Genomic DNA, 24,840 nt, shown 5'->3' on the forward strand with positions numbered 1-24,840 from the left:
TGAGCGCCAGTGGACCTGAACAAGGAGTTCTACAGTTTTACAGCTGACTTTACTTCTATTACTACACAGTGCGACCAGTGCTCACTTCCATGGCGGATGGCGGAGCTGAGCAGGAGTAGCGTCGCGCACACATTTACTATAGATCTCCTGAGAGCACTGAACCTCGAGTTTCTCATCGTTATGAGATGGTATAGTAGCTGATGTAACGTAACGACAGAACGTTGGCAGCAATGAAATTTATTCTGTAAATGACCAAACAATAACAAGTATATCATACTTACTCATCCAGTGAAGGACGATCGAATGTATCGTAAAAAATAACGATTCTCGACTCCAATGGAACAAGACGAAAGACAGATTTGAGCCTCATTAGCCATGACAAGTTACAAATCATAGAGGCACGTTCAATGCTGGAGCAGATTTAATTCCGTTAGACTCGAAAATGTTCTTAGAAACTTATTGACAACAACGAAACGCGAAGGAAAATCTGCACAAGCAAAAAACAAGCAAGCACAAAACTGAGAAGAACAACAAAAAATGGAAAGCACCTGCGAGATTCTCGATTGAACTACAAGTTCACCAATGCATAAATCGTAAATGAAGTTAATGAAACGTCTACTGTGAAATTCGAGTTTTTCTCAAACAATGGACCAGCTTTGGTTGGGGCTACAAGAGGCTTTTGTTATGTTTCGAACGGTGGTGGGACGCCGGGTAGTCGGGTGCGGGAATCACGAGACTTTGTATCCTCCTACAATGTTAATGGATCAACGTTTGATTTTTGGATTAGTAGTAACTAAGGATAAAGCTTATTTGAAAAAAAAAACTGAGCAATGCGCATCTACAGCCTCTGCCAAACTCGGTCAAAGACGACGCATCCGTGGCGAATTCACTGGTGCTCCATCTATCAGCGTAGCGGAAGTGCGCCGTTTAAGGCGAACGTGTCAGACAGAAGGAGCATCAGTTCAATCCTTCGCCGCAAACGCAAAGCTTCAGCTCAGATGAGAGGTCGTACAACTGTTAAACAAACTAATGTCTATGACTACTTGCAGTTGAAGGTACCATAGCTCGAATCTGAGGTGGTGAGGGAATCCGCGGGAACAGCTAGAGATGGGGTTGGAGATTATTGGATCCGTGATGGTTACGCCCATCTCTTCCTAATCGTCGTACGGCGTGGGAACCACTTCAGTCCTACGAGGTTCGTTAGAACGCTCTTCTATGTACGGAAGCCGCTCCACTCAGCAGCCTTTTCACTGCTTTCACTTTGCTTTTTGGTTGCTAAGAAGACATCTTCAGTCGCTCGCAAGTGGATGCGGCGTGTGCACAAGGATGGTGCACTGTGAGTGTTGCAACTGAAATCATCGTAAAATCGACGTCTTCGTTCTTTACGGCGATCAGGAAGAGATGAGAGGAACCATCCCAGAACACGCAATCTACACCCCTATCTTTAGGTTTTTCCGCGGACTACCTCACTATGTACCTCAGATTCGTGGTATGCTGCCTTTAAGTGAAGGATGACGCTTGGCACATAGAAGGATAGTTTTTTTGTATTTGCCGAGTAAGCTATCCGCCTAGAAATAATCCCGAAAGAACCCAGTAATGTGGCTAAACCAAAGAGAAGGCGAAAATGTTGCCAAATGTCATGTCAATCTCAAGCGTTTTTATGATCGGGCGAAACGAACCCAACATCTATAATGTTGAAGGTTTTGTTAGATTGAACGAAAAAAGCTCCAACTAAAGCTGCAGGAACATGTTAGTAAACTTAAAGTTTTCAATCTTAGAGTTAGAGACTTACCTCTGGGAAGATTTGTGGGCAAACACATTTGACTGAAAATCTAGCTATTTTTTTATGAATATACAAAAGCCTTACTTTACAGATGTAAAAATTTGTGCATTTTTTTGTAAAAGTACAATCAAAAAATACATGGTTTACACCATTGACTGATAGTAGCTAATTTAGACATAGAGATTGAATGGGGTGTGCAATTATGTACATTTGCATTAATTGCTTGCTTATTCATAGATATTGATTAGTAGTTGAAGACACACTTTGTTACTGGATCCACTCTACCAGGAACATTTAACGCATACATATTCTCCTCGATGCTGAAGTCCCCTTCATATGCAACACTAAAATGTTTTCATTGTCGAAAGAATAATCTGGGACAAAAAAAAACAAGCAAAAGACAAACCTTCCTTGCCTTCTGTAATTACCATATCCTAGACCACGACCGCCTTCAGAACTACTTTTCATCGTCATATCTTCGTCAGAAATTGGCATTTCCAACATCTAAAGAGTTCCCGCTTGAGTAGAAGTAAAAATGTTTTCCTTACATCATTTTACTGATCAGTATTGATTAATGAAATATTCAAAATCGATGCTAAAACAGCGAAGTTGCTCTTGGTCGTGGATGAAGTCAGATCCCTGTACTACCTACAAACCGGATTATTGACAAACGGTAAACAATACTTTGGCGCCTGTCTCCTGGGTCCAGACTTCACCAGGAAGTACTCTTTTCGAGTGCTCTTTATATGGTCAACAGTCAACTAATTTTGCCTGCCAAGAACTGTAAACTCAACGTAAGCTGCCGAGTATACGAGTATTTTATTATATGACCGGATCACTTTAAAAACAAATTGAATAGTCCGTAAATAATTATAGCACGTTTTCATAAACATCCATACTAACTACTTGGGTAAAGGAGCCTTATGCATCATTAGAGAAGAGTTTACCCCGATTATTTTCCCATATGCTGTGCCTAAAGGCAGCACACAATGAATTTGAAGATGTTGGATCCCTCGAGGAAAAGATAGGGCTGGGGGTGTAGATCACAAGAATGATCGTGACTACGCTCAATTCCATCTAATTGTCCTGAAAAACAACGTGGGCGCCGTGTCGATCAAATTTCCCTACGACGCAGCTTACAACGCACAATCTTTGTGTAGGCATCACTTCTGTGAGTGAGCGGACGATATCTGACAAGGTTTTTCCGGCCGTCTATGTAAATAAACTTAATAAATAATTTGTTGTGAGGACCAGGGGTTTGGGAAACCACTTCTCCTGCCCTTTTTCAGGACATTTAAGAGGGATTGAGCATAGTCACGCTTTCTTGCGATCTACACTCCAGCCCTATTTTTTTCGTGGAAAGATTCAAAATCGTCAAATTCCTGCATCATCACACTTTTAAACACAGCGTATGGTAAAGTTTCCGGTGTTAGGTTCTCTTTAATAGTGGATAAAGCTCCTCACGCAAGTAGTTTGTAAGAATCACTTTGAAAATGCGAGACAGAGCTTACACATTCAGAATTCAGAAGCATCGCGGACGCCAGATGCACATAGTAGGGTCGAAACGACATGAAGCACGTACGCGGCTTCTCTCGAGGCGCTTCGGTGGAACGTAGCGGGTAGGAACGTGGCGAAACTCTGCTGACACCACCCATCGCTGCAGTTTGCGACGGTCCCAACTCGTACCCAACTTTTGCTTCCACCGCGCCGTCTCGAGCGTGTACGCAAATGCACCGCAACTACAGTCGTGATTCATGTCGTTTTGACCCGACTATACGTTTGACAGTGTGACTCTTTACACGCGTAGAAGTAATAAACCATGCGTCAAGTGATTTTATTCTGCCAATTTTAGGAGTGTAATGAGTTCTTTTGTTGGGAAAGTCAGTACCTCTCGATGCCTCTGATTCCTAAATTTATAAGCAGTTTTTTCGTGGTTTTGCTGTAGTACTTACAATACAATGCCATTGACCCTCTCTACTACAAGCAAGAATTCAAAATTGAAATTTCTCCCTACTTCCCTAATCTGTTGATTTCAAACATTGGAATTCCCTTGTAAATAGTAGTGGATTGAAAAGTGTTGTGATTATGGTTATGACTGATTTGGATTGATATTTTCTTCTATACAAAACACCTCGGGCAGATGAAACGGAGTGATAACGGGTTCCACAAGCATCTGAACGGTGGACGGCTTGACACTGCCCGGGGCAACCAATTTATCGGCTTTCCAGTAGATAGATTTGCTTGAGACCAGAGCTTATCTGGGAGGTGAAAAGCAGTGTGTCACGAGAATGACGATGCTGGGATCACTGTGCGCGAATATAGAGTTCGAGCGATAGATTTCGAGTATAACCTTGGCCCCATCCAATCCCCTTATCGGAAAAAAATCTCCCTAAAACAATAGAAGAAAGAAAGCATAGTGGGAACGGAGTTTGTTCCTTCGTGGACGCGTCAGTTTTCTCAGCAGGCTATCCATTCACTTGAATAGGCTGGTGAAGAGACCTGATTGATCTTCGACCGTCTGCTTGTGGCACGTGCACAAAGGTGGAGCGTCTTCACGTCACGCACCTCTTAGGAACGTTTTCCACGCTGTTTTTCACGACGATTAGCTGGGATTGAGCGAGACCACGCTCATACTCGCAATCTACACTCCAAACTCCGCATTTGCACACCGAAACTTTAACATCGCCAGTTTCGTGATACGCTGCCTTTAAAAATGCAGAATCGGTACATCAGTTGGCCTCACAAGTCATTGCATGCATAGGTTTCACACGTCCCCATTAACCTCAAAGGATTCTGAATTGAAATCCGATGCGCTGCTATTTCTCAATGGAGTGCTCAGCGCCAAACACCGTCTCTATCGTCTAACAAAACATTCCCCTTCCTAATTCCTATTCCATATTATATCATTTCTTTTTCTTATTAAATATTTTCCATCCCTTAAGGTTGGACTTGCAGCCACTTTAGAAAGTCCTCGTATCATTGAAAGCAAGCAATGCGAAAGGTTTTGCGAAGAAGTTCCACTCGTGGATTTTTTATTCATTGACGATGTTGTGAACTTTATCATGACAAGTATTTTTTGATTGCCTCGGGTGGTCTTCCTATGCTTGCTCGTTGTAAGACCCAGAGAGTCCCGCTTCTATTGATAATAGGTTGAGAGAGACCAACGAGCTTTAATTAACCACGGTCCAGGGATGAGGGAAAACCATCGCTACTCTGAGTAATCCGGTTAGTTAATGTTAAGAAGATCATCGTTTTTGGTAGAATTTTCAAGGAATTTTCAGGCACGAAAATCTTTATTTCGTATTCTCTAACATTGTCACCTGCTTCTTTTAATCAATAACCCTTGTGGTACGTGTAGATCATTTCGAAATAGTCGATATATCTACACTGTATGCAATCAAATAAAAGAACAACCATAGCTCTAGCATCGAAATTGAGCGGGATTTGAGAATTTTCTTGTGGAATTATTATGCACCTGTGTTTCATAGATCTTGTCAAGACGGGGATCATTCGGAGCATTTGGCAGGAATACAGCACCCAATTTTTGTGGATATCCATGAGGATTAAACGAATGGACATTTCGTTGTGAGACCTAGAACATATTCTCTTCAAGAAATAGGGAAAAACATTGAGTTGAGAAAATAACAAGCTAAGTAATATCTAAAAAAGAAGAAGGTCCTCACCCTGTATCGGTTCCAGAACACACAAACAGCACATATTCCTATTACGGCTCCGATAGCAATAAGAATAGCTAGACCGATTAACACTGAAAATATGTCAACAGTAAAAATTGAATCAGGAACAATTTTGGGGAAAAATCATTCGAACTAGAAAGAAATAACGAAGTAGTAATGAATAATGGTATACGCACTTATACTAGCCGTCTTCCAGTTACTTGGTAACATACCACCAGTGGTATCACTATCTTCAACCACGTCCTCCACGATCTTCTCAAGCCGGAACCATGGCTGCACCTTACCAGCAACCATCGCGACCGATGATGTTTCGAATAATTTTCTGAAAAGGAAAAAACGGTAGAGTTTTGAAGCTGTAGGTGCAAAGCGTTATAATTCCAAGTATTTTATGACTTCTTTTTGATAGCTAACCATTTTCTTTCCAATCATGCTCCAAATTCCTATGTCGCTTCTTTTCTTTTGTTTAGTGAGAAGGGTCTTTTCGACTCTCCCATGTGCTTATGGCAATTTTCGAATTTTCCTCACCTATATTCATGCTTTTTGCAGATTTTCTTTGTGCTTGGATTCACGGCGTACCAGTAAATATCTGTTCGAGCCTGGAATTTCTTATTGTGCCGGAGAACGTCAAATATGAGAAACAAGGACAAAAAGCTAGGACAATAGGGGGTTCTTTCTCATTCATTTTTCCCTGACGTGAAATGCTACCTGATTGTCCGACGATGATTGCTCGACCATACTTTCAATGCTGAGCAAAGTGCATGCGCCAGTGAACTGTCGTACCGTCTTGATCATGTCCTGGAAATAATGACTGATTGACTCCTCTATAACCAAATGTCATTTTATTCAGAACAAAATTTCAAGTTTTCGCATAATCTCACTGTTCACCAAGAGATACTCGGAAGTTTGCAGCAGTTCAGAGAAATCTTTGCGGCGTAATCGTACCAGTTCAAGGAGCTGTTGAACTGTTTCGAGTTAAGATCTCACTAGATTGGTGATAAAAAAAGCAATTTTTGAAAGCATTACATAAAATCTCATCTCAGTATTTTAAATCTAAAGCCACTCATTCAAACGGCTCAACTATTGTATCGGCTATTGTTTTTCCAGCGTTAGTGCATTGAGCACGATCTTAATTCTACATATTTTATTTAGAGCTTTTATTACATATTCTTGCTTTTTCCAAAAGTGTACCTCACCAGCAAAAACATGAAACTTCTCTGAAAAGACTTTGCATTGCCCGTTTTCATAATTAAATCGAAATGTATATCGTCTACACTGAAGAGAGCATTAACTGAAACTAGAATTCGAATTGTTTTCGACAGATACTGCGGCGATCCAACATTAACAACCACTCACTTCCTCCTAATTGTTCTTGTTCTAATAAACCAAGTGCCTCATAATTTTGAATTTATTTTAAGTTGCCAAAAAGTGCAGTTGAAAGGAAATAGAGCTCGCTCGCACCTTCTCATGCGCTCTCAGTTGTTGTGGGTTCAAACCACTCGTTATCATCCGGAATCTATGAGATTCTGTGATAACATTAATCACAACATCTGCTTTCGAGCATAACTGTTGTCCAGCGATGGGAGAATCGCAGGCGGACACCTGGAACATACCGCAATTATTTTCTTGCAGAAACTGACCTCATCCGTAAATTCTTACCCTCAGTTCAAAGTAGCTAATACGACTCTTTTGAAGTAGTTGAGACATGCTTTGTTTGGTGCTAATTTCTCCAGACGGACTCACGGTGAAATATTTTGAATGTAAAGAAAGCGGGTCAAGAGCATAGTTAACTACACTGCTATTCCCAAGATCAGCATCTTCTGCCTTAAAAAGCTTTCCAATAAAAAGGAGTTATTAAAAAGTTTTGAGAAATTGCGCAAACCTTGACGGTAAGGACTCTAGTAAAAGCTCCAGCGGTTGAGGATACGCCCGCAAAGTATGCAGTCAGGCCGAGATCGTTATCGTAAATGAAACGGGGCACGTTATCGTTCACATCCAATACCGTAACCGAGACAAGCGCAAAGTCAGTCTCACTTCCAGCGGTCACGGTAACATTCAGAAGGTACCTATAAGAAGGGACAGTGTAGAACTAGAACTTTAAGGAGTGAGAATTTTCTCAAATACATTCCCAGAATTAGTTTATGTTTGTACCTGGAACATTGCAACGAATGAACATGACTTGCATTTATTTTCAAAAAAAAAGAGACGATTTTTTTCTGGTTGACTCTCCTATCTTTTCTCACGTCTCTTGGAAAATGTTCGTCCGCAAATGGTATGTAAGATTTAACTGAGAAAGTGAGAAGAACATTTTAGAGGGTTTTTACCTCTCGACGCTTTCCCGGTCCAGTTCCATCTGAGTTCGTAATTCACAATTGCCGTCATTTCCAGCCGTTACACTGAATGCTCCTGAAAATGCACACATCTCATGAAGGGATTAAGGATCCTGTGAAGTCTTAAATTCATCTCACAATACACTCATCAGAAAGACTACAAATTTGGCATTAGGAAAAGAGGAATATTTTCTGAACACATATATGTACGGAGTACCTTGTAATTTAGCTCGATATCCTGAAACTAAAAGGATTTTAAAGCTCGTAAAATATTTTGGCTTTATATTTTGGCTGAAATTTTAAACACACTAGAAAAATAAGCAGTCCTCTTGAGCTCCTGAGAATAAAAGAAACAACGCTGAAGCTAGCAATACTTTTTTGATAACAATATTTTATTAATGTTGGAAGAAGTGGAAATAATTGACAAATCAAGTATTATGTTGTAAAAACACTGCCGTCAGTTCACCTAACCTCGATAGTTTCCACTGACGATATTGCAGGCGATAAATCGAGTGTCTGATGGCTTATTGTTCACTGACAGCACCTGCACGAGATTCGGAGGACGGACTGACTCGGAAACAGACGCGCTGAAAAAGATTTATTCTGTTGTATTTGACCTTCCGTTTGTGGCATCCTGTCCACTCCAAAGGAGCTGAAAGCAGAGGTCGGGAATGATTGTTTTTCTATTCATTTTATTTTGTCATTTGTTTTATTTCTATACAATTATTTAGCTGCTTTCTCATCATGCCCATTTCTGCTGAGACTATTTAAAATCCAAGAAAATGTTGGAACTCACGTGTAGTTTCTCAAACTAAATTGCAGGGCACCTTCCGAAGGTCGACTAGAGAATGGTGTACCGTTAGGAATGACCTAAAACACGAAAAATGTGGAAAATTCAGTACGTAATAGTTACTGTAGTCCGGTTACTTCATTATGTTCTGTTACGGTACGCAGATTTTTCATTAAATATCCTATTGGGAGTTACACAGAGGAGCACTAGAAGTGTCTTTGCACACACGGTTAAAGTCTAGGCACTTCTTTCAGAAATTACAACCAATTTCATAAGAAAGACCTTAGCATTATTTAAAAATAAGCAATACAAGGACTAAAAATACAGGCGAATAACGATCTTGAAAGTGATAATGTAACTTCAAAATTAATATTTGTGGAAGTTCTCTTTTGAAAGAAAAAGTGAGTAAGAAAAAAAAACTCAATAAACTCTAAGGAAAATCCTACTTTAGAAGCCGTAGATGCCACGTCTATGAGGACGGCGGTCATAGAGGACTGTGCCGGCACTCCTGAGTCAGATGCTTCGATACGTAACTAAAATTTATTTTATTATTCCAAAAGCAAATGACTGTTAGTTTAAAATAATTTTCGCGAAGAAAATATCTTCTTTGTTTAAGAAGAAATTCCCAGAGAATTTTTTTTTCAAATTTTCCCTGGATTAAATTGTAAATTTCGATTTTATTTTTCGCATAAAAATGCGGCGAATTGGCCCTTTCGAGTCATATTGTCCTATACAACGCTCTGGGACGTACCGTAATCTTCTCGCCAGCGAACTCGTCCACTTGAAGGGCTAGTGTAATCAGTCCAGTTTCTGGATTCACAGAGAAATGTTGTTCCAAGCCACCAGCGCTTACAAGACGATACCTTATTCGATTATTGGGATCCTAAAACAAGTGCTATGAATCTTAGTTAGTAAAACTATGGGAAATGGAGGGTGCTCGAACCTCCTTATCCTGATCGAAGGCGGTAACTTGTCCTATAATAGTTCCTGGCATGGTGTCTTCCTGTACAACAAAGTTATAGTTAGAACTCTCAAAGTTCGGAATCCAATCGTTCACATCGCCAACATTTACGGTAATAGTCACAAAGTGGGCCATAGTCGGATCAACAGCTAGGCCGGCCGCCTGAAAAAAATCAGCAAAACCGAGTGGATGGTGCGGGTCGCGTTTGACCTACAGGCTGGCACCGTACCTCAGCTGTCGAAATTTGCAGCGTATAAGATGTGTCAGTTTCGGCATCAAGTGGTCGAAGTAAGGTGACGGAACCAGAGTAGGAGGAAACCCTGAAAGTGTCCCTTTTAGGAGGGAAAACTGATCCATTGTAGGATATTTAGGTAACCGTTAAATTGTTTGAGATCCAGTGGCTGACAGGATCGAGTAGTCTCGGATTGATGGGTAGATTAACATGTATGAGTAGTTGTGGGAGCGAAGGAGTGAAAAAGATGGCACGAATGAAGGAATAAAGGAGATGAAAGAAAGAACGGGAGAAAAGTGATAGATCCAGCGAATTTGTATATCGGTGAATAATGAAGAACTTACGCAAACAAGTCTGTATCTCCTTTGTGAATTACGTATGAAATCGTGCCAGGACCACCGTCCGGATAGCTTGCATGAACCTATTCAAATGCAATTGATCAATGAAGTATTTCCGAAGGGAAGAAGCTTTTGGAAAGTAACCAGTTTGGACTAGAACAAAGAAATTTGATGCATATCTTATTAACTTTCTTTAAACTTCACAAAGAACGTTTTTTTCTTCGTGAATTGAGCGTTTTCAACAGGTAAAAAAGTTTTTAAAAAATCCTAGAATAAAATTCTCTGTTTCTTCATATTTTTCAGAAATTTGCAGCAATTCTCGAGAGAAATAATAAGAAATAGAAAGAAATAAGAAAATCAGATAAGTAGTAACTTATACTTAAATAGTCAACTGTACCTTCGCAATTTCAACTTCTGATTCGTTCTCATCAGCAGTTACAGTAATCTGGGCTGGGTTGAACACCGGTGCTAGACGTGGCTGACTAGACGTTTGTATCGTCGTAGGAGATACAAACTAAAAACGGGCAGATATTAAAATTTTTGGAACTTTTTTGGGTTAAAAAAAGAACAGACCTAAAAAAGCGAACTCTTACGTAATCTTTCAGGAAACTTACTAATGATAAAACATTACTATGTCTCCGTTTTAAGAGCGAGAAGGAGAAATTCATCAAAAAAAGTTTCAAAAAAACCTAAATGTTTACCGAAGCTGTTGCACCTGATTCCTCTATCGTCGTAGGAGCTAACGTTTCGAATATCGTTGTTCCCGTCTCCGCAGAAGTAAGTATTACTTCTTTAGATGTCCATGGTTTCTTTGTCTCTTTCGTCTGGAAATCCTACGAAATGTCAACGGATTTCCAAAGAAGAATGAAGAGGGAGATCTCACAGATGCTTGGCTTGTTTCGGAGATGTCAACAGTTGGAGCAACATCCACTGTCGGAGGTGAAGGAGCCGGTGATGGCGTCGCGTACGAGGAGAATGCTGCAATTTTGATTTCTTTCAAAAAACCGAACAATCCCAACCCAAATTATTTCAAAAATCGGCAAGGTCAAGTTCTCTGCACGGCTCTGAAAGCAAAAGCATTTGTTTATGTGCAAGGATCCCTGAATGATGCAGGTTCGTGAAGCTGCTCCCAACCAATAGTGTAAAAACGTGTTGTTCTGGATGCGCAGGATTTTTAAAAATATTTGAAACAAAGTTCGACCAAACATCTCAAGATATTTAAATATTTAAATATAGGAATCATAAATATGTGAATTTATATTTAAAATGTATTAGTTGCGAAACAAAAGGAAAGTTTGTTGTTCTACAAAACGAGGATTGATCTTTTCAGAGATCTTTACTAATGATTCGAACAAACAAATCTAATCCGATCTTACTTTGAGTACGGCCACTTGATGATGGAGAAGTCATTATGGATTGGTAGAAGTAATCTGGCTGAGTGGGTGTCTCTTCTTCGGCAGAATTCGTGTATTCGAACGTTTCGCTCTAGAAATAAAAGGATCTCTTTTTATATTCACTTTTATTTGTTTCAATTTCACACATCGCATATCCAAATTAAAATGAGCGCCACTTCCCTTTAGAGACGGATTTCAAAGCGAACGTGCGCTTACCGTAGGTGGTTCCGTAGCCATTGTGATCAGAGTGCCGTAGACGCTCACAATCACTTCGGCTTTCGCTTCTCGTGGTGGATCGCCATGATCTCTAGCGATTATGAACATTCGATGTTCGCCAAAATGAGCGGCAGTGAAATCACCATTGATTGAGATGACACCGTCGTGAGAGACGGTAAACAATCTGAAAACCTCTATTATAATTGGTGGATTTGAGAAATATACTGAAAAACATTTCAAAACCTGAATTTCCAAAAAAACCACAAAACCATATAAAGTATGCGGTTACAGAGTTTTATGCGAAGAAAATCTTTGGAATAACTTTCAAGTAGTAATTCAAATTCAAAAAGAGTTTTTTCAGTGGCGAAGTCCTCTATATGCTTGCAAATCTCTGGACTATTTCAATACTCTGCAAGAGATGTCAAAAAGGCTTCATATTTTATGAGAGAATCAGAAAAAAATGACTATGATCCCATCCTTTTTTACAGGCCACAGGTAATTATGAAAAGGTGCGGTTAAAGTTTTACTAGGAAATAAGGTTAAGTCCTTAAAACAGACTACATCCGAGAAAGGTCTGTTTCTTACAAAAAATTCATGATTGCCTTCAACATTAAAAAACACCTGTTCATGTCTGGTGCGACTCTTAACTCAAGTCGTCCATTGTCGTCTGCATCCGGATCCTCTACAGCAACTTTGCCTGTAACATGGATATTATTATTCTAGATAGAAGTTAATATCTTCTGCGCTGATAAAATTTTTTTCTCGCCCTTTTTCATTTTATAGAATTTTCAATATAGCAGCTGATTTGTAGGTCAAAAAGCTCACCAATAACCATATTCGCAGTAAGCTGATCGAGATCATCCACACTCAGGCGAAGGCGAATTGGTTGTGGGCCAACAAAATGGGGGGAATTGTCATTAACATCCTGAAAAATTAAAACTTTCTCCGACTCTGATCACACCACTTGCAATCGACGCCGAAATTCTTCACTTATGTGACCGCGACGCGTCTGCCGCAACTCATGCACTCTCCCCCTCTCTCTACTTGACACACACCCCTCTTCCCTGTGTCCCGCCACGATCGATTGACGGCGTACCGCTGGCGTGCAGTCAAAGAATTTCGTGTCCGATTGTTGCAGGTTGAAATTTCCCTCACCAATACGCTGATCTGCACAAGTGACCAATACAAATGCTGATCAGGATTCCGGCTTCGAGTGTCGATTTGTAGCGAATACATAGCGGTACGTTCACGATCAAATTCGCCGACGGTAGTTATGGTACCACTAAATTCTGTCAACGATCAAGATTTCAATTACTGGACGAATTCATTCTTTTAAAAAATCAATAAGATCTAACTGTTCAATAAAAGAAGTGAGAGTCTTCAAAGTTTTGTTTTTTCTTTTATGAACGATTAGAATTTATAGAATTTATCGTTCTTTCAAAGTTTAAAAGATCAATGGAGGGCTCACGTCTTCGCATTAATAGTGAATTTTTCTTCAGTATTTCCACCAGCTATCACGTAGTAAACGTCTTCATTTACCAGATCGCCCTGAAATTGTCGTCTCAGAAATAGGCCATACATCTCTCGACCGGGCAAAATCGTCTCATCAAATCTCCTTATAAAAAATGTATGGTGAACAGTAGAAACTGAGATTGTTACAAAGAAAAAACAATGGATGTTGTCAGGGGTTACGAGTGAATCGGACGTAAATGATAAAAAAAAGACTGGTTAAAATATCTCCCGAGTGTGTTACTAAAATACTAAAACAAAGTAGGAAGTTATGGCTTGTACATCATACCCCGAGCGATACGACTACAGTATTCGTTGGAGTGTTTTCGGCGACTTCAGTGACGAATGTTTGAATTGTCTCTTCTTGTTCTGGAATACAGAAAAAAATGTGAGTTGAATGCCCAATGAATGAATGGATGAGGAAAAGAAAGAATCAATGAATGAATGGATGAGGTACCCGCACTAGACGATGGTCCCGGTGTTGTCATAAAAGCGGCAGGATTCGGGACAAACGTCTCCATACCCGGCAGTGGAGCTATACTCGCAAGGCTAAACATCGTATGTGTGGCCAACACGATCACAATCGCCTGCGATGACTTGCCACCACCGTCTTTCGCTTCTATGACCACCTGAAAAAAGTTCTTTTTTGTATGGGCGCATGTATGCAAACTCTCGAGTAATTCTAATAGCTGATAATTGAAATGGTCGAGCAGCTGCTCAAAACCATGCATTTTTATGTTCTGTCTGAAGTAGAATTCGTTTCAAACACTAATCCTTAGTAACAGCAAATCTTAGATGAAATAAAATAACCTGGAACGCTTGCGACAATTATTTTTCCAGATTCCTTCACTAAACAACATCGATGCTAGCCGTTTACATAAGCAACAAAAATAGGGAGAACATTCCTTTGCAAGAAAAACTACTAGTAAGTGATGGCTGCTGTAAGTGTGCCACCACGTGGAGTAGGAAGTAAGTTGAGAGAGTGATAAAACAACCGCTGTGTGGTGACCAAGTCCGAAGAACGAACCGAACCTGATAACGCTCTCCCGGTGTGAGATCTCCAGTCGCGTACAAAGTGTTCGTCGAGTCGTCATAACGAAATTTGCCTTCGCCTCCGTTTGTCACCTAAAATCAGTCACTTCTTTTTCTTCTTCACAGACTGGTAATTCGAGAAGAAAAACGAAAATTCACGAATGAATTGACGTGACAAAATATCCTTGAAGAAAATTCCCCCACCGCCTCCTCAATAAGGCAGGTGAAATAGCGAAGCTCACGGACTGTACCTAACATTTATTTTCTACTAATTGTTGGGACTAGCCAGTGGTTTCGAAACCCGTCAAAATCGATACAGTTGAGTTAGGAAACAAGCATGCCAACTCCTAGGCATGTAAAATGGAATGAGGAGGTGTCATGAGGAAGATTTAATAGAAATTTAACATGATTTATTCGTAGGGAGAATCGAGTCATTTAAACGTTAACAGTTGCAAAATTAAAGATATGATAAGGGGCGGAGGAAAAAAGGAAAATGTCCGATTTATGTGTGATTTGCTCATTCATAAATCCAAAAACAACTTTTTTCATGAAAAGATTGACGGAGCGAAAATGTAAGAAAGCACAAAGAAGCTAACCTTTAGAAGAAATAACATAACGTTCTCGTTTTTTTAGGGGGAAATTTTTTTCCATTCTAACAGTGATTTCTAGTAGGTGTCATTCCTTGGAAGAATTATCTTAGAATTCTTTTTGTTAATCGAATTTTTATAAAATGCAGGTATACGTTTAAGAGGATGTAGGAGTAGCCATCCCATAGCACTTATCCTATTTTTTTTTACCAACAAATGAAAAAGTACCTGCTTTATTCGATAAGTGATCTCTCCATAGTTTCCAGAGTCCGCATCGCTAGCAACAACCTAAAAGACGAATTTACAAGGGTTTCACGAAGAAGAACACTATTATAAATATAAAATGACGACCCCTTTAAGGCACGTAATACATCCCATATATATTCCTCAGCAAATCTCTCAGATAGCACTTGTTTCTGTTTTTTTTTTTCAAGGCAACAACGAATACACCGTAGTCCGTCGGCATCTTCCTACCTTTGCTACAGGTCGATCATCGCCAAATGTCGTTACATTCACAGTATAGATAGGTTGTTCAAATTGCGGTGAATTGTCATTAGTATCCAGAACATTGATGACGATGGTGACCGGTTCACTGCTCCTTATTGGGATGGTGTCAACTTCTCGAGCTTGCACCTGAAAACATTCCATCAAATTTCATTTTGTTTTTCAATAAAATACAGCTAGACACGAACGTTTAACCGGTAGGAAGATGGATTCGGAGGATCTGCGTCTATGCTGGGTACATTCAGGTAAAGGTAACCTCTTTGGTCAACTGCAAATATGGTAGCACCAGGACCAGTGAGAATATATTGATACGTGGCAGGAGGCATCCCGGGACGCTACAATTTTTAAAATTGGAAATTTAGAAATCTTAAAACGAATATTCTGACACAAGTACAACTTGATACAAGATTTAGAAAGAATATTTGATTCTTTGTATTTTACCACTTATCTTCTATTGTATTCGCAAAATTCATCGCCGCCGATTCCGATTATCTATTCTTCCGTAAAATTTGCAAATTCGACGTGTTTTGTTTGTTTTGTTAGAATTTAATTGCATGAAAAGAAGTGGACAAGAATTCAAAGCAGTACACCATGCTTTCCTTCGGAATCTTCCGGAATCGAAAAATGATAGTGATTATGGGAGCGAAATTATAACGATTGGGTGCTTGATCCCTGTCATGAATACGTTTTAGAAAATTTGAGCTCTCGGTGTGTACTCGTGAGATGTCACTGTAGACTACTGTAGAATCATCTCACCAGGTCATCGTCAATGACAAGAATTTGCAGCGATTCCGACTGCGTATTCGGCGATACTCGTACTGTTGTGCCTATAACGGCCGTCTCGGGAATGTAACCCTCCCGTGAAGAAATCTGAAACGAATCAACTCTAGACTGTCTATGAACTCATCAACTGCATCCAGTGCTATCGTAACAATAATGAATACACCTTGTACACACAGTTTTTAAAAGGAAAGATGTCTATACTGTTTCGAAAAGGTGAAAACATAGTTTAGGGCTCGCATAAATTCCCATTTTTCTGAATTGGGGACTTTCTCCCAGGATTACTGTTGCGTTGACGCAGCGCAAACATCGCACGCGGCCGGCTACCATGGAATGGTGCAGTGCTGGAAAGGAACTAGCGAATACAGACAGCTTGGGCACAGCTCGGCGCTTCGCACGATGGTCACTGCCACTTTCGGGGTGAGAAACGTCCTTCCCCGTCTGGGGTAGACAGCGGGTTCGGCTAATTCACAATGATAAATCGTCTTTGCGTAAACGACTACCTGTAGAATAGGCGCGTGTTCTGATACAGAAGGCTGATGGCTTATTGAATTTGTGTCTTGGAAAGCGGCGAAAGAAGGCAGTAGAGCGATGGCGACCAGAAGCGCAGCCGCCAAAGAAGGACGAGAGAACTGAAAAAAGTGAAATAATGACATCAATAATGGTAATAAAATAGACAATTCAGTTAATCACTTCGTCAGTCTGCTGTTCTGATGTTTGCACTTGTACTGAACAACATTTCCACTGTTACATCTATGTACTTCTCAGAATTTATTTTTCTTTCCAAATTTATCACTTTTTTGTCGCTTTCAATTTATCGGTTTTATACCTTCCTATGCTTCAAAGTTCTCGTGAACTTTTTGACTGTGTAGATTTGCATGGTTTGAAAAAAGAATGAAAACCTAACCAAGAGAAAACGATCAGGATTTCTACAGAGGAATTATATACCCATTATATCCAACGCTTTAGATCCAACACTGACAGGAACAGGCATTTACCAGGACTCAAACATCAACGTAAAGGTTCAGACCGGAGTGAAAACTCAGGGAATATTTAATTGTATGTCATGAGCATTCTGGCGACAGCTCGCTACCACTCACCTGTGACATCGACTTCACCACGTAGTTGATTTTAGCATAGAATGAAATTCCTAAATCGCATGGAAATCTGAAAAAGCAGAGATATATGTGCATGTGCATGAAAGGATGAATTATTCGTCAATGAGATGGGTACATATTTGGAACAGACCATATATCCTACACGTTTGAACCAGGATCACTGGAAACTATTGAGGAGCTTGAAACCTCTTTCCTTCGGAAAACACGAAAGAAGAAAAAGATAAACTAGGCAAGTAATTTATGAAAAATTAGACAAATCTGCAAAAAGAATCGAAGTGATAAGATCCTGAATTATGGAATCACAAACTGACTAAAATTTTATAGATGATTTCTAGAAATCTGACAGGTTAACGAGGACGGCTGTGTGACGTCAGCAGTAGAGCAGACAATAAAACTAAAGCGGTGTGTACTTAGCGCTCTCTTGTCCATTTACCGTGTTGATTAGCGTGATGCGGTCGCGGAGAAAACGTTTCATTCGATTGACGTGTTCAGTGTTTCTTTAACAGAAAGCGGAAACTTCTTTTACAAAGTCCTTCAAAGTATATTTGGAAACTTCCGCCTTCTTTCACTTAAAGTCAGAGTCTTTAAAGAGCTATGAAGTGCGATATGAAAGGAAGGATCGAATGATTCTGATTAAATGCTCGTCAAGAACCCTGGAGAGCTCTAAGGGGAGGGGTTTGAAAGGAAGAAGTGCCGGAAAGCTCCAGCTCCACGGTGCGGCCACTGCACCGCTCCTCCAACAGCTCATGCATTGTGTTCACTCACTCCTATGGTCGTGACTTGTCCGCGGTCATTTTAAGCTGATTAGTCACAGTGAATGGCGATGCGGTTGCTTCCGAACTCAAACATTCCCGTTAAAAGACGCCTCCCGTTCAACTCATCCATCGTAACGGTTTGCTTGCGATTTCCAGGCAAGCCGATTACGTCTAGTAATGTCTTTAAGTTGATTAGGGGAGGGGTATTTCTGTTTGGGGATTCTCCGAGGTTCTGCGAATGCAGTGGGACTAAAACGCACAAAAACACCTGTGCGTAATTCTGCACAACGCATTGTGTGTGTTTCGCCGCTGTTTCTTATTGAATCGTTTTTGAACAATAGTTCCGCGAGGTTGACCGAAGTTGAAAGTGGGATGGGTTCAGTCTTTAGTTAAGGTAGATGTGAAAGTTATTCTTATAGAAAAGAAGGTCACAGTTTTGGTCTTCTTCACTGCGTTACAGTAACCACCGTCCACACTTACGGACCCTCAAAAAAACATATACGGAGATAAAAAAGGAGGATATTAGTCGGTATCCAAAAAGCAAAACAAGATCTAAGGAATGCACTTTCTCCTGCACTCTCAAATTTTAAGTATATTTCCGATGCTCTAGGACAAAATAATCAGAACTCTAGTGCCACGGTTTTTTTTCTGAGGAAAATTTTATTCTTAAACCATCCAAGCCATCATTTCAAAAAAGAGAGAAATATTTGCAAGAGGAGCAGCTCACACCGGAGCGAGTTAAACTCTGTTCCCATCAAGGAATTTTGCCGATACAAGAAGTATGTGTCAACATTTTGGCCACACAGCTAATTTTCAGTTTTTGTCATAAAGGTTTTTCATTTTTTCTTGAATTTGTACCACGTCAGGAAAGATAATAGGAATTACTGTGAGTTCGAAAGCCGGGCGAAAAATACGAGGTAGTGAAGAGCTATGCATGTACACTCCTGGATTCTTCATTTATCGTTAACTACAACCTATGTACACGTTCCATTCACTTAGTTGATCAAGAGTAACGATCAAGAGTAATGTCTCAGAACTCTAGCTCTCCGTAGAAAACATCTTGAGGGCGAAAAATTGATTATTTTGTGGATTAGCTTAACCAAAGTAGTCAAAAAGTGGACGAATCGCTGAAATCAATGTTCTGCGCGTGATTACGCCCCAACCCACGGGATTATCACAAAGTTCTACCAATTCTTCGGAACGCAACAAGAAATTGTAAAACCTTTAAAAAATGCGATAGAATCATGTGTGCAGTTGTTTTCATCCCTGATCCAGAACTTCAAATCTTCACTTTAAACTAAGAAGAAAATGCAGTCACTTAAAATTAAAAAGAATTAAAAATTAATTGATTAAAAAGTCGTATGTAGGTCAGCCTTTAACATTCTACTTTTGCAGCTCATTCAAAATAACTGTTGCGATGAAGGACCACTCAGAAGGTAATGGCTCGCAAAGACCATCTCCACTGTTTCTGGCCAGATCATTCTCCTCAAATCAAATGACCATTAATTAATTAAATTATTAATTAAAATCTTATTCCTTGAATTAACGTTGTGTGAGAATCTCCGAGCGAGCGAAAGTTTGACACTCTGCTAAGAGTTTCTGTTCTTGTAAGAACGACTTTTGTAGCTTAATACTTCTAATATTTGGAAGAAATGAGCGATTTTTGTCCGAATCTGGGCAGTCTTTATAACTTATTCAGTTTTCTTGCTGTTGGAGTAAGGGACAATTAGCTTTTTGAATCGATACGGATTTAAAATTGCCCTGCACAATTACCAGAGATCTGAAATGAATCCGCTTTTCCTATTCGTTCACTGTGCTTCCTCTCTCAAACCCCGTGCGCTTCGCTACAGTTGCGTCGGGTAATTGGCTCGAGAGGCAAGCTTGAGGTCATCGCTGCGCGCAGTCGGTGCGCTGCTGAGGTAAAGGACGTCGGTGTGTCCGTCCAAGCGTCTGCGTCGGCCGAGCGGTCAAAAGTTGGGCAAACATCTCCGAAATGCAAAGTAAACGAGGCGACTGCGTCGGGCTCGACGAACCTCACGCACCTGAGTAGGCTCATGCCCTTTTGCGGTAAACACCACGATCCTAGCATGTGACCCGCCTGTCTTCGAACAAAAATGACATTGTCACGAAGTGAGTAAAAATAGGAGAGGATAGTGAAGCGCGAAAAAAAGAGGATCTTATGGATAAGCGTGGAAAAAATGTCCTACATGAATTGGATAGCAGAGGTGAACAAGAATACTATGACAAAAGGAAATCACAAGTTCTTGTTTATCAAGAGCTCTAAAAATTGTTGTCAAGAGATAATTCTCACGTTTTCACAAAATTAATTTGCAAAAGGAACACGTATAGAGGTCGCGCATCAGCTGATATAAATATATATATATATATATAATGCAAAATTAGAAGGTGGACCGTTTTTGAAAAGCAGAACCTGAACCCTAAATTTCTTCTTAGCTTTTTATCCGAATATAATTATGTACGAATCCTAAGGCTGCTTTGATTCAAACCATGTCTTTTTTCGATTATACAGATTCGTCTCGCGCAGCATTTGCTTACTAATGGTACTCCCTTAATTACCAGTTAAACTTCAGCCTCCCCTAATATTCCTCTTAGAAGCATATCGTTTGAATATATGTAATCAATGCATGAAACCCTATAAGTAGTTACAGAGAGAGATACGCTAAAGCGAATTTCTCCTAGGTCCAAAACGCAAATGAGCAGAAGGAGACGCTCCTATGGACCTGAGAGCTCTGTTAGAACTCCAAGGCTGCAGAAGTCTTAAAGGAACGTCCCAAACCAGCTGCGAATAGAAAAGTAGGAAGAGAAGTTTACGGATTGGCTTATCCTTCCGGAATCTCACCCATGCCTCACTACATGGTGCAAAATCTAGTTGAGACCTAACATAGAAAGAGAAATTCAATGCTCACGAAATGTTCAACCAGAACACATCAGATGGGAACTCCTTGTTGACACCAGAATGTTCCTGGGAAAGAGAGGACTTCTTGAACAATCATTGTAAGTCTTCCAGAAAGATTTTTATGGAGATTTCTGATGGAACTATCTGACGAGAGTTCACAAATGATCGATGATTCCATAGAATAGGAAGTGTCAAAATCCTCTACATACATTGTGCTCGTGGCCCTCATCGAACCGTCAACCTGGATATGGGAGACACGACGTGCAAATAAAGTTAAGTAGTACTTAGTAGAAGAAGTCAATATGGGCACAGACACACAGCTGTGCTGAGAACGTAGTTTGGGTTAGCGTGAAACGAACACAATGCTTACCTAACGCAAAAAAGTTGAAGCTTTTTTTTCATTTTAGATAGCTCAGGAAGAAAAATAATGAATCCAATGCTAAATAAAGCAAACAGTTGCGCAAATAACAACGAGGAAAAGGAATTTCTTGAGGCTGTTCCGATCCTTTACCAGAATTTCACTGCCTCAGACAAATTATCTAAGATATGGGACGAACAAAAAAAGTGGTGAGTGAAGAATGAAGAGTTTTTTCCGCACATAAGCCTGGATACAAAACGAAGCAGCACATGGAGAAATATATCCCCATATAAGATGAGGAGAATTATCAATAGGTTTTTTTTTACAAAAGACCCATTTCCTAATAGCTAGGAAAAGATGCTTACATGGGAGACGCAGAATGTTTCTGGTTAAATAACTAGAAAGGAGAAAAATCTTGTCTGTTTCCTAAAATTTCAGACGAGAAGAAGTCTGCTCCAGAGTTTTATAAAAATGACACTTTTACTTAGCTGCGACTACCGATTGTTTTATTTTCGGGATGAATTTCTCTGATCACGTGTTCGGGGAATTTTTTCTAAACAAAGCAAAAAACTGTTGTTCATTCCGCCAGTGCTGTACTCCGGCCAATGCGAATTTTCGATACCGTGCAACCCCGGCTGATAGAGCTGATCCAAGGGTCTCCAGAACGATGACGTCATCGTCGTGGAGACCGTAAGAAGACGCCTCACGCGCGCCAGGCACATATGACAAATAGCGGTTGTACTCTGGAGTGACCACAAGTAAACAGCGCTTTTGTTCTTGTTAAGCGACGGTAGAGGTCGTGAGTCGAAGAGCACCTAATTGCTCGAACGAGTTGGGTCTTGAGAAGAGTAGAACAAAAGCAAGAGATGGTAGACGAATCAGGGTAATGCTGCACTTTTCATGATAACTCTCTTCATTAAATAAAGGCGGATGCGAAAAATCCGAAGAAATACAGGATTAGAAGGGAGACTGAATGGATTCTGGTATGTTGGGAGGATAAATATAGAATCTAGAAGATAATCCTATAAGCTCAACACCATAGAACCAGCTGACACATTCCAGAAAATTGAAAAAAATTGGAGAATTCCCTCCTCTACAACAAGGTCATCCGAGAAAAAGCAGTATGTTCAACGAGGCGTGGTGTTGTCCGTAGTTCGATAGTTGGATTTGTATACGAGGCTAAAAACGGTCAACAAACAGAACGTACCCAGAAACATGCAGATGACTCAGAGACTGGAAAGAGATCAGCATCGAAAAAAAAAGAACACAGAGCCGGTAAATACTCGAAATGGTGTGAGCGATTTGAAAGGGGTGCGCCCATGGTAGGTCCGGGTGGGAAAACGTATTCTACATTAACGGTCTTGCATTGATGATTGTGATTACGTCTGATTTCCGGATATTCTGCCTCATGGACACAAAAATTTTATCAGATCTCCACTCAGGATGTTCCGGTTTATTGCTGCAAAGAAACGAGCTGCACAGTGTGAGCATTCTCCTACCGTAGTACGATTGCATAACACAGAAGTCTCAATCTGAAACCAGCCTCCCACCGCTCTGTCTTAGTGCATCAAGAAGTACCCCTCAGGAAGACCAGCTAGGAACACTATCAATGTCAATCGATATCGTTAATTTAAGGAAATCTCGGCCGAATGAAGTGCACCACTGAGAGGAGAAGTAGCGAGTGCTGCTGTGAGGGAGAGAGGTGACCGTTCAGGTAAACACTCTCCTTTTCCGACGCACTCTCGCGATCATGTACTACCTCACCATGTAGGTATTTGAGTCTCGGAGCGGCCACACGAACCGAATCGAGTCGATCTGACAGATTAGGAAATTTCAGAGGGATTTTCGATCACTGACCGATTCTTGAGGTTGAATATCTCATGACCGTTCCATCCGATGCTATGCTGTTACCGCGAGAATAACATGAACTTGTGTTGTAAGAAATACAGTAAAGCTGCAGAGAATCAACATAAACAATTAGGGAATTTCCGAGAATTCAACCTTTTTCCAATAATTCTCCCCCGTGACAAGGGCTAACCTTCTAATAAGAATGTAATGATGTATTTTTCTGCAGAAACAAAATAAGTTATGCGTCTGAGCTACGATCTGTCTAATCGAAACCAGGTGAAGGTTTTTGTGAAGCATTTTGTTGAGTCGAGGAACTATCGGCGGACTGAAAGCTGCACCGTTTGAGAAGTAAAGTATGTAAAGTAGTTCTTTCGTTGAATGACGAAGAAAAGTTCCGCTTTTTAAAAGGAAGAGCTAGCTTTAGCAAAAGCTATTTCATGTGTACATACGCTGATGCCGAACCCGTTCCCTGACTATCGATGCGCTGGAAATGCTTCCGAAAACGACAGAAACGAAATTCTACTCTTCAATATATTATATACTAATATATATGCTCTTCATATATTCCATATATTAGGGTCGCCTAAGACTTTTTACTTTGTTTCCACTATTTTTGCATGTCAAACCGCATGTAAAGACTTTGTAAAGACCATTTGAAACTTTATTGAAATGTATCCAGACATCTTCCAGATCAAATTTTAATAATATCAGTGTCAGGAATGTTTCACCTTTTATTCGTCCTCAGTACCAGTTGCTTGTGCATTTCAGCATTCCATTCGAGTGTCTGATAATTTTCACTCAGCCGAACGTCTTTGGGTTCTATTCGTATTTCTTAGTCTTTGTAATGAGGGTTTCTACAGTACCCGCTCTATGGTTTCGCTCAATTATATGTACATTTATGTAGCCCGTGCTCGAATCATGAAGCGAGTTCAGTATCTACAACGGCTCTTTTTCCTCGCACTCTTGTCTGCTTGTTCTCGAGTTATCCAGATTTTTTCTTCTTAGATTCCATGTGCACGTGTTCGAACACCACAGTGCAGTGGTAATTCAACCACTAGCTTTGTTGCTTTCAACGCTTCGCTACCCATTGAAAAATCAGGCAAACCCAGGGTGAAAATGACGTTGTGTTTTTCTGGACATTAGCGATGTTCTACGAATGATTGACTACTGAAATATTGCAGGAGTCGGATAAATAATTCTTATTTTGTGGAATTAAATTATTAGAATGTGTTATTGTCCTCAAGTGACACTAGGTTGTCTGAGCTTTTCTGGAGTACTGGATAACAAAAGCTAAATACTCGATGCTTAACTGCCTCACAGTTACAAAGTATCATTAGACTGAGGCCCGTCTTCAAAGAAGCACAGCACCGCTCTTTTCGACTTGACTTGTTTTTCTTTTGACTTTTTGCGCACATAACAAAACAACGCCTTCCATCCGAAAGAATACACCAGTAAACCAGCAAAATTCTCCGCGACCTACTATGAACACCGTTCCGCACACTAAGCTATATTTGTCTACCTTCACCTAACGTCGTCCTCGGTGGTTAAGCCAACGGAACTCACACGGATTAGGCGCGTCGCGTTCTCACGAAGGTTCGTTTCGTAACCGTTGTTACCGGTGTTACCCATACATAAAAAAGGAATCAAAACAAAAACAGGAAATGCAGACGGATTGCGTCATTGTCGAACAAAGCTT

At 40.3% G+C, this 24,840-nt stretch overlaps 1 protein-coding gene across 2 annotated transcripts; it reads right to left on the bottom strand.

Moving 5' to 3' along the window:
- Window positions 1–666: 666 nt before the first annotated feature.
- Window positions 667–24,773, bottom strand: RB195_002349 (uncharacterized protein; the record flags this gene model as incomplete). Of its 2 annotated transcripts, none has more annotated exons than XM_013444260.2 (38): window positions 667–748; window positions 2,047–2,127; window positions 2,190–2,287; window positions 5,259–5,375; window positions 5,467–5,549; window positions 5,655–5,800; window positions 6,004–6,074; window positions 6,184–6,273; window positions 6,937–7,077; window positions 7,135–7,299; window positions 7,358–7,541; window positions 7,800–7,881; window positions 8,277–8,392; window positions 8,602–8,675; window positions 9,042–9,128; window positions 9,347–9,478; window positions 9,539–9,718; window positions 9,786–9,876; window positions 10,133–10,209; window positions 10,524–10,640; window positions 10,828–10,950; window positions 11,010–11,104; window positions 11,503–11,611; window positions 11,737–11,920; window positions 12,358–12,433; window positions 12,562–12,661; window positions 12,892–13,018; window positions 13,205–13,284; window positions 13,535–13,614; window positions 13,703–13,874; window positions 14,278–14,370; window positions 15,093–15,152; window positions 15,339–15,497; window positions 15,557–15,703; window positions 16,125–16,238; window positions 16,652–16,780; window positions 17,249–17,315; window positions 24,670–24,773. In XM_013444260.2, the coding sequence occupies 38 exons, from the start codon at window positions 24,771–24,773 to the stop codon at window positions 667–669; spliced, it is 4,233 nt and encodes a 1,410-aa protein (XP_013299714.2). The 2 variants fall into 2 exon arrangements, with proteins under 2 accessions (XP_013299714.2, XP_064055460.1); XM_064199579.1 differs by lacking the exon at window positions 24,670–24,773 and adding an exon at window positions 20,064–20,110.
- Window positions 24,774–24,840: the final 67 nt, after the last annotated feature.

Source organism: Necator americanus, chromosome IV (genome assembly GCF_031761385.1).
Source record: "Necator americanus strain Aroian chromosome IV, whole genome shotgun sequence".
NCBI classification, from domain to species: domain Eukaryota; kingdom Metazoa; phylum Nematoda; class Chromadorea; order Rhabditida; family Ancylostomatidae; genus Necator; species Necator americanus.